The 16,376-nt window shown below is 32.8% G+C and overlaps 1 protein-coding gene and 1 long non-coding RNA gene across 3 annotated transcripts in view; both read left to right on the top strand.

The window, feature by feature from the left end:
• The window catches only part of LOC111709343 (SET and MYND domain-containing protein 4), a 39,261-nt gene extending 28,179 nt beyond the window's left edge, over window positions 1-11,082 (top strand). Inside the window, exons 17-26 of one of the 2 annotated variants that reach the window (XM_023482986.1) lie at window positions 567-641; window positions 2,032-2,121; window positions 3,377-3,458; window positions 3,862-3,895; window positions 3,989-4,022; window positions 4,495-4,539; window positions 4,734-4,768; window positions 9,721-9,820; window positions 10,176-10,247; window positions 10,986-11,082. In XM_023482986.1, coding sequence (XP_023338754.1) covers window positions 567-641; window positions 2,032-2,121; window positions 3,377-3,458; window positions 3,862-3,895; window positions 3,989-4,022; window positions 4,495-4,539; window positions 4,734-4,768; window positions 9,721-9,820; window positions 10,176-10,247; window positions 10,986-11,067 — 649 coding nt within the window. In that variant the 3' untranslated portion in view covers window positions 11,068-11,082. Of the gene's footprint in view, window positions 1-566; window positions 642-2,031; window positions 2,122-3,376; window positions 3,459-3,861; window positions 3,896-3,988; window positions 4,027-4,494; window positions 4,540-4,733; window positions 4,769-9,720; window positions 9,821-10,175; window positions 10,248-10,985 lie in introns of both variants that reach the window. The other variant, XM_023482985.1, reaches the window with a different exon arrangement.
• A 1,964-nt stretch (window positions 11,083-13,046) lies between these two features.
• LOC111709342 (uncharacterized) lies at window positions 13,047-16,376 on the top strand. The gene is made up of 4 exons (XR_002766831.1): window positions 13,047-13,140; window positions 14,279-14,371; window positions 15,480-15,551; window positions 16,288-16,376. It is a non-coding gene; the product is annotated as an uncharacterized LOC111709342 (long non-coding RNA).

The following is a 16,376-nucleotide window of genomic DNA, read 5'->3' as shown; positions in this document are numbered from 1 at the left end:
ATTATTGTATTTTTAACAAGTAGATTACTTGCAAGGTAGCTTGTAGCTTTATGTCTCAATGGTTATTGTTTTGTGGCAATTAGATTACTTGTAAGGTAGCTTGTAGCTTTATGTCTCAATGACTATTGTTTTGTAGTAATTAGATTACTTGCAAGGTAGCTTGTAGCTTTAGGTCTCAATGATTATTGTTTTGTACCAATTAGATTGCTTGCAAGGTATAGCTTGTAGCTTTAGGCCTCAATAATTATTGATTTGTAGCAATTGGATTGCTGGCAAGGTAGCTTGTAGCTTTATGTCTCAATGATTATTTTTTTGTGGCAATTTAACAATTAGATTACTTGCAAGGTAGCTTGTAGCTTTATGTCTCAATGATTATTGTTTTTTTAACAATTAGATTACTTGCAAGGTAGTTTGTAGCTTTATGTCTCAATGATTATTGTATGTTTAACAATAAGATTACTTGCAAGGTAGCTTGTAGCTATGTCTCAATGATCATTGTATTTTTAATAATTAGATTACTATTTCCAAGGTATACATTTTTTTTTTTTTTTAATTTTAATTTTCAGATTTGGATTTGACTATTTATGGAATTTGAAAGACGAACTCAGCCATGATGAAACCTCGGGGGCTGAAATCGAAAGGTTTGCTTTTATAAAAAGCTCTTTATTTAAAATCTTGATTGTAATTGTAACCTTTTAATACAGGGTTACCCAGAACAGATGAGACTTTAATGACGAGTTTAAGCTCTTTTACAGATTGAATAGGCATTCTGCCTAAAATAAAGTCTTTCAATGGTATTTTAGAAGATTTGGCAAACAAAGAAACAAGATGAAAGCTGCATTAAACCATAAATGTAGGACTAGGAGTAAACAATGAATTACAGATGTCTCTGAAGTCTTATCCTTTGTGGATAACCCTCCTGAACATTTATAAATAAAATAAATAAATAGAGTTTATTGTGATAAAAATCAAAGGATTAACATTCATACAAAATTAGATTATACATTTTAAATTTGTCACATTGGTAAAAGCATATATATATTGGATATAAGGTATAAATGATCTCCTTAACCTCTCCGTCCTGGCTTGAACTACTGTGAACAGATTCTGTTCTCTACGGTTATGGTTGTGGAAACAGGGATCTGTGGTTTGAGCTTAACAGACATTTTTTCCCAAACGATAAACAGAGTTTTTAAATATTTATAAACATGACAAGGCAGAATAAATGTCGTCTTTGTTCTTTCTTTCAGGAAGAAATTCATTGCTAATAATTTTTTTATTTCTAAAAATGAGACCTGAACCAGATGTTCAGTGGCATATCTACAGGGTGTCCCACGAAACATGACAGTTGGTGAATAGTTTAGAATGCCTTTTTCCATTATTTGTCAAGATGTTTGATACCAAATATCAATACAAATAATATACAGTGAAACCCTTAATAACGAACACATCGGAGGAATTTATCAAATGTCGTCTTGACAATTTTTCAATGAGTTATATACTATATTACGTAAATTTCGGTATTTGCGAAAATAAATAAATAGCCATGAATATGCGGGAACAGTTTCAAAGAGTTCCATGTAATCATTTAATTAAAAAACGAAATATCTGCAACATTCCATTATCAGAAAGTGAAGAATACGACATTTGATGAATTCTTTCGATGTATTCGTTATTAAGGGGTTCACTGTATGAGAGTCATGTTATATTGAAATTGATTTCAAAGTAAAATATAACTAAGCAAAAGATTTGTTTATCTGAAAATAACTATGTATTGAATGTCATGTTTTGTGGGACACCCTGTAGTTAAAAGAATTGTCAAATACGACTTTCATTCTGCTTTATTCAGTTTTCACTTAAAAAAAAAGATATGCATTAATGAATCTCCCCCCCCTCCTGCATCCCTTTCAATGAAGTATTAGACATAAGCAAACCATGGGGGGAAACACTAAATAAGATTAGTCCTCTCACATAATATCAATGTCGCCTTCTTTTAGAATATTGATCTTGAATGTCGTTTTTGTATCCTAGGAGTTCTGAGTACAAATCTGAAGATTTTTTTAACGCGTATAATCTGGTCTGTCATGAGGATAAACTAGATTCTGAGGAATTTCTGCTCAGGGACATATTCTTCTTTAATACCATGAACAGGACTTTATAATTCCGTTAGAGAGAACGCTGAACAGTCACTTAATTTAATATGACGGAATAGATCTTTATTTCAATATTAGTGAACAGATCTTTTATTTCTATTTAAGTAAAAACTAGCAGTTCTGGCAGACTCATAATCAGACGAATTTGTCAGACAATTTCATAAATAACAGACATTTTCAATAAATGACAGGCATTTTCAATAAATAACAGGCAATTTTAATAAATAACAGGCATTTCCAATAAATAACAGGCAATTTCAATAAATAACAGGCATTTTCAATAAATAACAGGCAATTTCAATAAATAACAGCCAATTTCAATAAATAACAAACAATTTCAATAAACAACAGGCATTTTCAATAAATAACAGGCAATTTCAATAAATAACAGGCATTTTCAATAAATAACAGGCAATTTCAATAAATAACAGGCAATTTAAATAAATTTCAGACAATTTTAATAAATATCAAACAATTCTATAAATGTCAGACAATTTCAATAAATGTCAGACAATTTAAATAAATGCCAGACAATTTAAATAAATAAGAGGCAATTTCAATAAATAACAGGCAATTTCAGTAAGTAACAGGCAATTCCAATAAATAACAGACAATTTAAATAAATTTCAGACAATTTCAATAAATGTCAGACAATTTCAATAAATAACAGGCAATTTCAATAAATGTCAGACAATTTCAATAAATTGTCAGAAAACTTCAATAAATTGTCTGACAATTTAACAATTGTCAGACAAATTTAATAATTTCAGACAATTTAATAAATGTCAGACAATTTAATAAAAGTCAGAAAATTTAACAAATGTCAGACAATTTAATAAATGTCAGACAATTTAATAAATGTTAGACAATTTAATAAAAGTTTTAAAATTTTACTAATGTCAGACAATTTAATAAAAGTCAGACAATTTAATAAATGTTAGACAATTTAATAAAAGTCAGAAAATTTTACAAATGTCAGACAATTTAATATATGTCAGACAATTTAATAAATGTCAGACAATTTATTCAGACAATTTTAATTAATGTCAAAAATTTCCAAAAACTGTCCAAATGAATTTCAGACAATTTTGTTTTTAGAAAAAAAGGATGTCATTCTGACAATATTTTCTGTTTTTAATTTTTAAAACTTCTAAAATGTCTGAAAAATGTTAAATGTTTTGGGTCGAGGATGATAATTTGAAGAAGAATTAGATCAAATTTAGAACCTTTGTGTCCACATTCCTTCTTAAACTTTTACAGTTCAACAACTTCTTCTCAGAGCAACAACAACAACAACAACAACAGGTTGAGATTAGCAGATAATAAATTTTCAAAGAGTTGGAAAAACCTTCCAAATTATATACACTCATAATCATCACCACTCTAGTATAACGACAGGGTTTCAGAGCAATTCGAAATTTAATATTTAATGTTTTAATTTTAATGTTGAGCTAAGTTTTTCAATGACTTGTTAACCTCTCAACCTTTAGCTTTAGTATTATTGACAAAGAAACTTAAGTTTTTTCTATTTATTATTCACACTTAATTTATGATTTCTCAAAAACTGGAGATTGATGCAAAAAAAATATGGCCGTAATTTTTTTAATAAAAAATTATGAATACAATTTCTTATCATTTAAATTTTAATATTTTCAGAGAAGTATACTTTTCGACGTTTTAAATTTTGAATTCAATATTTATATTTTAGGCCGTAGAGATAAGCGAGAAGGAGAAATTTATTGGTAAGGTTTTATTTTTTTATTTACCATCTTAGCTAAAATAATAAAAAGTCCTAAAAGTATTAAGTTTTTTAAAACGAATTATTTTTTATTTAGGTACGCTTCTTCTACACTTTATTAATACACTACCCCAGGAAACAATTATCATTATATAATACTATTAATAAAAATGATAATAATAATAATAGTAATAGTAATTTGTAACCAATAAATATCATAACAGCTGAACCGATAGGGCTCAAATTTTTTTTGAGAACTCGCGTGACCCCATGGAAGGTTTATGGGTGATCAAATTTTCAAATATTTGCCTCCATCAAAATTCTATTTTTGAAAATTTTAAAAATCCATGAAATTTTTGTTTGTTTTTGTTTTACAATGTACACAAAAGAGAACATGTTTACAATGGAAAATGAAAGATGGGCGCAAAACACCCAATTAGCCTAGTATATTTATGTTAGCTGTAGCTGGCCAAATGGGCAAAATTTCTACATTTTTTTCAAAAATCTAATTTTTTTCCACGGCCATCGCCGTGCACTTCAGCTAGTTAGTAATAATATAAATAATAAAAATCAAAAAGTAATGATATAATATGATGATAATAAACAGAATGTTCATGATATTGCACTAATGGAGACAGCAGATCCAAGGAAAACATTCAATTTATATATTTCATAAATTCTACTATTTTATTTAATTCTTTAAACGTATCATTTTCGTATTTTTTAATACTTTTTATGGCCATATATACCTTTGTATATTGAGATAAAAATACCTCTCGACGATGCTAAATGTTAGAGATAAAAAACACATTTGTTCAGTAAATTGAATACTAATTACATAGACGTTGGCTGAATTCTAACCAAGTTAAATCTTTGGGTGAGAAAATAAAAATTCTTTTAAAACTTCAATTTGAAATTTTGGATTTTTTAAACACAACTAATTTTTTAACTTTATCCTTACCTGGTCTGTACACAGATCCCATTCATCCTGCATCTTTCTTCCCATGGCTCTTAAAATACCCACTATAGTTCTATACCATCTCTCCACAGTATTTGATGATAGATTGTAATGTAGTGTCTTGGTAATATTTTCAACTCTTGATCTCTTTTCGATAACTGATTTATAAACTCTTCACCGTTAGGAAAAGAGCTGAATAGGTTGATAAATGAGCTGTACAATCTCTTCTGCTTTACTCGATTCGCACACAGTGATAGGCACCACAAGCGTCAATTGTTGTGAATATTGTGGCTCCTTTTAACTTCTGGAAATTTTCTTGAGCGTTTGTTAACGGATATACATCCTTCACTATGTCACCCATCTTGTCCTTCCATCTAGGAAACCCTTACTTATACGGTTTGCATCTGTGAGCTTGGTTTTCTCTAGCATTGCTGTTACTCTTGCAATGGAATCCTGATTCTCCAGTTTTGCATTAGCTTCCCATGTCTACAAATATGATTCTTTTTCCTTCTTTGTTTTTACTTCTTTTACATCTCTTTGCATTGTTCCAACTAATACCTCTAAAGCTTGTTTTCATTGTTCCATTCGTTCCAATCTCTGCATTATGGTCTTGAACTGTGAGGGTGGGGGGTTCCCCACTCCTCTGACTTCCGTCATGCTTAGTTCTATCTCTGAGCCGTCCTCACACGGTAGCCCAGGGTACAATGATTCAGCAGCGTCCAGTGTTGCTGTTGATGCTTTGTTTTCTAAAATATCTTCTTGTCTTGTTACTCTAAGTACTTCCTGAAACCAGGTACTCACTTGATTTGCCTTCCCTGGAATTCTAGGCATCTAACTAAGGTTCCTTGATACTAGCCGTTGCTACCACTTTTTATAGTAAATGCCCTGCTCCATAAGGGAATCTCAAACCCGTATCTATCCAGGTACAATTAGTCAGCTATCAATGTCAGCACAGACACAAGCTCAGCTATCAATGTCAACACGGACAAAAGCTCTTAATTGATAAACGCCAAACCAATCAGCACAATCTATCTATCTATCTATCAAATTCTTGAATATCCTGGACTGCCACTCAATCATGAGGCAGGTCAGGAACCTCCCAAGGGACTACAACATCCTTACCTACATACCACCAGCCCTGATGGATAGATTCAAAAAGTTAGAGGAAATTGCTTATGAGCTGAGACACCAATCCCAACCTGTGAAAACAGCTATAGGATATACACATGATGATCTGGCATTATTTTCTCGTGAATCAAACTCTGATGCATGGATTAAAGTTAATCGGGTTGACATCCCTGATGCAAAACTTTGCCTAATACAACAACAACAGGCTGTCAACCACCCCCCCTTCATGAAACCCCAGCTCACCCTCTCATTACCACCCAAACCCCTCCTTAAACCTGTCCCCCTCCCCTCCTCACAGTCCAACTATACCCCTCTCCCCCCACCTAAACCTGTTGTGCCCCAACCCCAGGGATACATGATTGGCTGTCTCCCAACTCAGCAACAGAACATGATGCATTATCAACCAACTAGTCACCTGTTGATTCAACCCAACCATCAACAACAAACCCAATACCAACCAATCTCAACACATGATCAAACTTCCCAACACACAACACAATACCATACCAACCCAGTATACTCCACATCCCAACCAGCCAATATCCATGTCCCTGCCACATATCCCTATCCCACACCAACCCTATCCGCAGAAACCTCACCCCCTACCATATCTAGTCCTACCTACCAGCAACATCACCAGCTCTATTATCAGATGGAAACAGTTCCTGCAGTTCTAACCAATCAGACATACCAGATGAACACAGATACCAGCAACCAAGTAAATAATGATGGTTCAATTTGCTCATTAATTCAGAGATGCCCTCGGAAAACTTTTAAATAATGACAAGGGAAGTCCGGCCAGTTTTATCACAAATGACTCCAATTCTAGTATTGACTCTGATATGTTAGATTTTCACAAAAACCTTAAGACTACTTATGAACTGGCCAATGATTATGAACCAAAATATCCACCCTCTTCAGTTGTTATAAACTCAAGAAGCCTGTACAATGAAGCAAAAAACTTAAAACTCATTCTGAATTAGCTTGATTTGGATGTTGCTCTAATATCAGAAACCTGGGAGCGAGTTCTTCCTAATCTTGAAATGTTGATTGATTCTGAAACATACAATGTTATATCAAAAAAAAGAACTGGTCACCCTGGTGGTGGAGTTGCAATCCTGGTTAAGAAAACCTATAATATTCTTGACCCTGACCTTAACCCCCCTCAAGGCATAGAGGTTATTTGGCGAATTTTGAGAGTAAAGGTCAAAAATAGAACATTCAACATTGGTTTATCTGCACTTTATGTTCCACCAAGATCTAGACTGATGAATGAAACTATTGAGTTTATGATTAGTGCTATACATATTCTAAATGCAAGATATAATGATATAACATTCTTAATTGGTGGAGATATAAATAATCTTGCTCTGCAACCTATAATAGATTCCCTGGAGAACATGAAGCAAGTTGTGGAAACTCCTACTCATAGGAACAGAGTACTCGATATCATCCTTACCAATATGAAAGAAAACTATTACCCTCCGTTTGTATGTAACCCGCTTGAATGTGATGAAGACCTACCTGGTGAACCTAGTGACCACAAGATTGTAATCTTTCTTCCGAAAACTGTCTCAAACAGTCAAATGCTACCGCCTAGAAAATCAATAAAATCTTGTCCTATTACTCATTTGGGAATTAATGAATTTGGCAGATTCTTGACTTCTCATAACTGGTATGAAATATTGAGCACTGATGATACAGACGAGAAAACTAGGAACTTTTACAATACTATCAGATCTAAATATGAAGAATTTTTTCCTGGAGAAAGTATCACTGTTAGTCCTCTAGATAAACCATGGATGACACCAGAGCTAAAAAGAATAAACAGAAAAATGAAGCAAGAATTTTGGAGAAATCGCAAAAGTCCTCTTTGGAAAACCCTAAAGAAAAAATTTCTAACTGTAAAGAAAGCAAATTGTAAAAGATTTTACACCAGAATTTTTGATGAAGCCTTAAACTCCAGCCCCTCCCGTTGGTACAGTCTGGTTAAAAAGATAGGCTTGCAAGATGTTAAATCTGATTCTATCAATGTAGAATGTCTTAATGATATTCTTGACGAAGATGCAGCAGACTGTGTTGCTGAACACTTTGCCAGGATATCTCAAGAATATGAACCATTAAATAAAATATTCTCCCATCCTTCCTTCCTTCTCTCCCCCCGCCAACTCTACATGAGCATGAAATATACAACGAACTGAGAAGGATGAAAAGAACCAAATCCGTCCTTCCTATTGATCTAACATATAAACTTAGAACCGAATTCGCATCTGAGCTTGCCCTACCCTTGACTAACATTTTTAATACTTGTTTGCAGCAAGGAACATACTGGAGTACTAGCAACTATGTTGGATTGGTCAGCTGCTTTTGATTGGCAATGTCCCACTCTAGGGATCATAAAATTTATGAATCTAGGAGTCCATCCTGCTCTTCTCAGTGTAATATCAAGTTACTTGTCAAATAAATCTAGCTATGTCAGTAAAATTTAATGGAAGTACTTCTAAAACATACCACATGCTGGGAGGTGGTCCACAGGGTACACTTCTTGGAGTACTGGAGTACCTAGTTCAATGCAATGATAATGCAGATTGTGTTAATACTGACTGCAGATTTAAATATGTTGACGATCTAACTATACTTGAACTTCTCTATTTATCCAACCTTTCAACAGGAATATCCTCATATAACCATAAGCTGCATGTTTCATCAGATATTGGTATTGATAATATTTTTATCCCTCCGACCAGCATTCACACTCAGATTTGCGTTAACACAATATCAGACTGGACTGAACAGAATAAAATTATGCTTAATTGTGAGAAATCCAACTATATGCTATTCACCAGATCTAAATCTAACTTTAGTACCAGATTTAAACTAAATAGCTCTAACCTCCAAAGAGTCGAATCAATGAAGTTACTTGGAGTCTGGATAACTGAAAACCTAGATTGGGAGACCAATACAAGAGAAATATGCAAAAAAGTTATGCCTGATTATCCCTACTCTGTAAACTCAAGTTTATTGGTATGAACCTGAAAGACCTGGTTAGAGTTTACATTGCGTATATACGTAGTATTCTTGAGTACTGTTGTGTAGTATGGAGTTCCTCTTTAACCATAGCACAGGGTGAGGCCCTAGAAAGGGTTCAGAAGGTGTCCCTAAAAGTTATTCTAGGCCCAGTATATGTTAATTATCAATCTGCTCTATCAGTTCTGGAACTAGAAACCTTAAGGATTAGGAGAGAGAAACTTTGTTTATCCTTTGCTAAAAAATGTCTAAAATCTCAAAGGGATTCTGCCCTATTCCCGGTAGAACCAGTCACTCACAACCACCAGCTACGGTATGTTGAACTATTTACTGTCAGCTATGCTAGAACGGAGAAATACAGAAAATCTGCTATTCCCTACATGCAGAGAAAATTAAACTTCCAGAGCTGAAAACTTTAGAATCTGATATCCTTAATCCCGATCTGTTGACTTTTCTGGAGTTTAAATTCATGTGGAGAACAAGCAATATTTAAACTGGATATTAAGAAAAGGAACGGATTAAGCATTAATCCTGATATCCACCATTCTAAAGTTTTCAGCTCAGATGATATAATCTTATCTTAATCTGTGATAAAACCCATGATATATTCAATTATATTCCTATGATCTTGATTTATCTCTAATAAATCTTACTTACTTACTTACTTACTTACTATCTATGTATCTATCTATCTATCTATCTATCTATCTATCTAGGTGCTGGTGTATACTGTACTGCAGCCCTGTACAACCACTCCTGTGCCCCCTGTTTTATGAGATGTAACTATGGGAAGAGTATGGTTAGTGTTACAAACAGGTAAACTGGAATTAAAGACGACATTATAATTATCGTATTATTTTATAAATTTCTAATTCCGAGGCCATTCCTTTCAAACCTTACAGTGGTCGACCACATCACATTCCCGAATTCAGCGTGAGACATTTAGCGGCCAAACTATCGTCCCCCAAAGTACGTTGTAAGGACGACCACTCTGTAGGCAAGGAACGGCCTCCTATCTTAATTGAAAATTATATTTTTACAGATATTAACAAAGTTGATGTTTTATTATAATTGAATGATGAAAATAATATGATCATACACGAAAACTAATATATCATATTTTTTTTTGTTTACACATTTAAAAAAAAAAAAAAGGGCTAAATTTTTTTAGAGAAATTCCAGAAGGAGATGAAATTACAGAGTGCTACGGACAAATGTACTATACAAAAACATTAGAACAAAGGTTTAGTATAATAGTTTATCATGCCTCATAATATGCATTATAACTAACGAAAACATTTAAAATTTAAAATTTAAAATACTTTTACAATTTTTTTAATTTACATAAAAGTTTTCTTGTTTTAAAGTAAATATCCAAATTATTCAGACAAAGTTTCACCCCATCCTCCCCTTCTAAATGTATGTGCATCCATCCATGATGCTCCCCCTATAATTCTATTTAATTACTATATTCAGTCCGGAGCTGGTTCGGCAACTTTTACAAACTTAAGTTTCAAACTTTTTAAAACTTTTTAGTCTCTGTATTAATGTAAAATTAGGGTTCATTTTCAGTTTTAGGTTCAAGAGGAAGCATTTGCGATACTTTTTGTACAACGAACATAATTTCTATGGCTGACCACAAAAAAAACTTTTGAAATTTGTCATTTTTATAAATCAGCATATTCCTTGAATAATTACAAAGAAAATGAAAATATAATGAAAAATCTAATTTTAAAAAATGTTGTTGACAAAAAAGGCCATAATGCATATTCGATCAGTATTTTTTACGTTCCAAAAATATGATGCTTCAATTCCTCATAAAATGTAATAAAACGCTTCAATTTTTTTATGGAATTTTGAAAAATCATCATTGTTTACTCAATTCTTTTCCAAGAAAAAAATATTTTCAACTGGCAGACTAATTTTTTCTTCTTATTTTATCATTTTTATTTTTCTCATTTTCTGACAATTCATTTTTTAGGCGAGGGGATTTAAAGAAGCATTATAAATTTGATTGTCGATGTATAGCTTGTGTAGAAAACTGGCCTACTGTCAAGGTATGAATACTAATCAAAGCATTGATCAATTGAGTTGAGTAATTGATTAATTTGTTTGTTTGTTGATTATTGGATGGCAATCACGTGACCAGTATACTGCACTGCCATTGGCAGAAGTTCTGGTTATATAATACGGACTATATGTAATAATGTCATCAATTATATCTATTAAAAATTAAAAATAACAATTAAATAGTTATAATAGAAGCAAACCTGAGATTCTCAGGTTTCTGTGGGATATCATCGTTTTCAGATTGGTTTCGTGTTTGTGGAATATGATCTGTTTTATACAAAATTGCATAAATATGAATTTTCGTATAAATTTGACACTGTTTTATATCAATTTCTCGAGACAGAATCATCAGATAGATGTCTTATATGAATCGTTCAACACCTGAGATGCTCAGGTTTCGTCAAAGAGAATAGAATGGATAGTCTAGGGAACATACTGTATTAATGTACTCTACTGCATATAATTTGTGAACATTTACATGATTTGTACACTTTGAACTCCCTTACAGACTGGAGTACCTAGTTCAATGCAATGATAATGCAGATTGTGTTAATACTGACTGCAGATTTAAATATGTTGACGATCTAACTATACTTGAACTTCTCTATTGATAGTACCCTCTGAATGACAGGCTGACACCTGCAGTGCATTTACCCAGTTTAAAGCGAGGGAGGGAGTGCTCAGCTGTCCTGAGACCCACATTTCACACTCCAAGCCGCAGAATGACCTCCGAGCCTGGGGTCTAAGCTTCTTTTTTTCCTGAGGACAATGTTTACTCTGCAAAGATTTTGAGCTTGGTTAGAACTATGAGTGCTTAGCTGGGCTTAGACGTAGAAACAAATGGCTCAAAGGTCATTCTAAAAAGTCTGTAACTTGAAGACATGCCCCGCTTAAAGATTTTCGCGGGGCTTAGGGGTCATTCTTAAATTTTGCAGCTTGGAGGCAGAAATGTGTGGCTTAGAGATTATTTTGCGTGGCTCAGAGGTCTTTTTAAAATTTTCAAGGTTTGGAAAAATATAAAGGGTACATAGCAGCGTACCCCCCCCCCTCTCCCACTAACAGGTGGGTGGTACCATACAAAATGTAAGAATACATAATTCAAACATTTCAGAGATAAAATCAAATCTTAAAGATTTTATATTCAAAACGGAAAAAGTAAAAAAGCTTTATAAATAATATTTGGTTTTTGTCAAAGCATAAAGATCAAAAGATGTTTAATACTCATAGGCGTAATTTTATTTTAGAACCAGAGATACTTTTTTTAACACTGCTCTTATTGAGTGAATAGTGCAGAACTCAGCAGTTAATGTGTTGGGAATAAAACTGCAAAAACTTTGTCGTAAAAGTATATTTTTTAGGAGAGAAGGGGTTTCAAGGTCACAGTTGTAAAAATGAGATAGACATGACAAAAAATAAAGGGTTTACAATTTTAACAAGTTTAATTTAACGTTTTCATATAAAATATCAACAATTTTGTAAAAAAAAAAAATCAAATTCAAACTCGATTTCCCAAGTTCCCAACTCTTACTGCCTAAAAGCCAAAGCTGATGACTTGTCACCATGTGCTCAAAGCACCTGCTTTGGTTTAATCAGATCTAATCTTGAAACCAGCACTGTCTATAATTAAGAAAAGTGTGAAATGTGTCTATAAATTAAAAGTAAAAAATGACACTATTTTACACCAAACCTAACTAATGTTACAGAGACCCGCGGAAAGATGTGTACTTTTTTAATTTTTAAAACAAATATCAACGTTATTTGATATTATAATAGCTTTTATTAGAAAATTAAGTTTTTAATAGCTCTCCGTACTGCATTTCATTATTATTAAGACTTTGTGACCTTGTAGCTCTTTCAGTTTTGATTTTATACTTTATTCGGTTAAAATACTTTTTTCCCCTCCCAATAGCTCTTTTATTAGAAAAATTATGTCAGATTTTTATCCTATGTGTAATTTTCTTCAATGTAAAATGATCCTGTTATCTCTTGTTTAGGTTCTTGAGAGGACGAAGGGAACAAAAGTAGCCTCGGTCCTCACTTGCCTTGTTTGTGGAGACGAATCTAAGGTTAAATTACACCCCTGACCCTTCGCCTTTGACCTGTAGCTTTTTACCTCTGAACTTCGACCTTTGACCTCCAATCATTGATCCTGTAGTGATTGCCGTACTCTTAGAAGTTCGTCCCTATATGTATCAGTCCAGGTACAATCCGTCTGCTATGAATATCAAACAGGACACGATCCGCACGGCTACAACACCGTGAACTATCAACGCCACTAGCACTGGGCGCGATCTTGTTAGCTATCGGTGTCAATATGGACACTAGCAATCAATTGATCAATGTCTCAAACAGGACACGATCCACATGGCTACAATCTCGTGAACTATCAACACCACTACACTGGGCGCGATCTCGTTTGCTATGTCAACTGGACAATAGCGATCTATTGATCAATGCCAATACTCAAGGCAAGATCTCAATTCGTATGTTTCAACGGACCAATTACTCTACACTGTAATCAAAGCAGAGTTATGATTCTAAATAATTTGTATTTAATAGACGAAATTACAATTCCTATCTATATCACATGATAAAGCAAATCATGTTACATATTACAGTTAAGATATACGTAATATATATATATCACATGTTTAAGCTTACCATATGCTACGTATTCATTTACAACGCAGTTCATATAAATAAATGGGTTTTTTTACGTACAAACATCGATCATTAATAAAGTACAACGTACTGCAAATTTACAGAATATCGTACTACCCGATATTTATTACAGTCCTTGGGCCACAGCACTTGATACTTTACCCTTGACCCTTGTTCCTTGATCACAGACCCATTAAACCTTGATCGCTGGCCCCTGACCTTTGGCCCTTGAATCTTAATCCTTAACCTTTTGACCTTTGCCCCTTGAACTTTAAAACCTTGGAGCTTAAAACTTGAAAGTTGACCCTTTAGGACCTTTAATTTTTTATCTCTGAACGTTAACCTTCGACATTTGACCCTTGATCCTTGACCCTGGACCTTGGACCCTTCACCTTTGACATCTGACCCTTAACCTTTGACCGGTATCCCTTAATTTTTACCTCCGAACTTTGACCTTTAACATTCGACCTTTGATCTTTTACCATTGACTCTTGACCCTTCACCTTTGATTTTTGACCTTTGACCCTTTGACCATGTCTCTAGGTTGAAAATGTTCCTTTGGAGGAAATCCAAAAGTTGAGTCTTGAAGCTGAAAAACTTCTCTCTGAAAATGGGAACTGGGAACTGGGAATTCAGGTAGAATATCTTAAAGGAACAGTTATTGTGATTTCTAGTGAACTTTTAGCTAAAGAAGGGCATGGTACCCTTTAAACCTTTTTCTCTTCAAAAATGTAAAGAAGATGTGTTTTTTTTTTAATATTAAAACGTTCTTATATTACATTACATAATATAACGTTACGTAATCTTGTTTTTTAAGTTGAAATACTAAAAATTTTAATTTGTTTTACTAAAAATCAAACAAAATTGTGTTTTTTCTGTCTGTATTGGAAAAAAACTTGATTATTTAAACTCTATCAAAAATATTGTCCAAAATCTAGATAAAATTTATACTTTAAACGAAAAATGTTTTTGCTAAAAATTGAATGGACGAAAATCTTTTATTAGACTGTGCAAGAAGATAAGTTACAGGGTGTCCCAATAAACATGGCAATTAAATATATATCGTCTACGTCCCATGCGGGATTATTTCGTTCACATAATTTTCTAGTGTCTGCACAGTTTAAACATGCAACACAGAAAACTACTAGTTTCGGGATTTCCAAAATGTGGTCTACAATTTTTGTACCTTCAAAATTGACGGAGATATTATGAAATTTGTCCAGATTCCAGTTTCTTAAAAATCATCAAAACTGTTCAAATGTTTAATATCTCAGTCAATTTTAAAGATACAAAGAATGTAGACCACATTTTGGAAAGCTCATCTGACTTTTAATCTCTATTTGATGCACTTTATATCATTTATCAATTTTCGGAAATCAAAGACGATATTCATATCGTCTCTCAATTCCCATGTTTATTGGGACACCCTGTATAAAAAGTAAAAAAAGTAAGTAAAAGTAAAAAATTATTTATTTATGAAATATAATAATATAATATAAATACTTTAGTTTTTTTAACAAAAGTAAGGGAAAAATTTAAATTATTGTTACATTTTAAAGAATATATTGATAATTTACAAATTTGAAAGTTGTCGAACGTTTTAGTTTTTTGTAGAGGCTTTTGTGAGGCCAAAAGTCATGGTTAATATCCACAACACCTCGTAAATAAATTTGTTTAAATCACGCAACCTCGAAATAGATTTTATAAAAATCACGCAACCTCTAATTATATATTTTTTTTTCAGGGAGTCCGGGACTGCCAGAGTTTATTTGATAAGTATCTCGTGGCTCCTAATATGGAACTATACACAACACAGGTAATATGTCTTGAAACCTTTTTATACCTAGCTCTAGCAGAGGCGTACACAGGAGGTGGGGGGCTTAGAGGGCTCTGGCCTCATGGATCCGTAAAATCTATGGTTTCCAGGGGTTTTCAGGCCCCAACGAGTACAAAGTCCCCCTCCCCCCCTTGGGGAAATTCCTGTGTAGGCCCCAGAGCTCAAGTCAGCTATCTTTTATCAATTTAATCAGGGTCTTAAATTAATAAATAGACATAGTCTAAAAATTCAGAAATAAAAAGGCCACATTTTAAGAATCCCAAGATTTAGTACAAAGTGCGTAAAAAATATATATTTAGTAGGTTTTACGTTGTATGTTAAAAAATATTGAAAGTAGTAAATAAAAGCAAAAGAAATAGTAGATTTATACAAAAATCCGTGAAATAAAACTCAAAAATGTATTTGCTGTTTACAAATCCTCCATATTATGAATTGGATTCATTTTATAAAAAAAATTGTTTTTTTAGAAAATTTAAAATGAGATTTTTACCGATATGATCCAATCAAATAAACTAGATTTGTGAAAACAAAATTGTTTCCCGGATTTGTTTTTATGTACAAAAAAATATTTGTCATGCGCTTCATTTCAATATTTTTTAAACTAAAACAATGAACCATGCAAAGTGCTTTGTAAAAAAACGCTAATTTCGCGATATTTTAACTCAACTTCTAAATATATTATTTTAATTCGATTTAATTTTCTTTTTAATCATAGATATCAATTTGGAGAGCTATGTGGACTCTTGTGGGGAATAAAAAGCTTGTCAAAAACTTTTAATCAAATAAATGTCATTCAAAATGTTC

Source organism: Eurytemora carolleeae, unplaced genomic scaffold, assembly GCF_000591075.1.
Source record: "Eurytemora carolleeae unplaced genomic scaffold, Eaff_2.0 scaffold933, whole genome shotgun sequence".
Classification (NCBI taxonomy): domain Eukaryota; kingdom Metazoa; phylum Arthropoda; class Copepoda; order Calanoida; family Temoridae; genus Eurytemora; species Eurytemora carolleeae.
The sequence above is the reverse complement of the archived record's forward strand: the minus strand, read 5'-3'. Positions and strand labels throughout refer to the sequence as shown.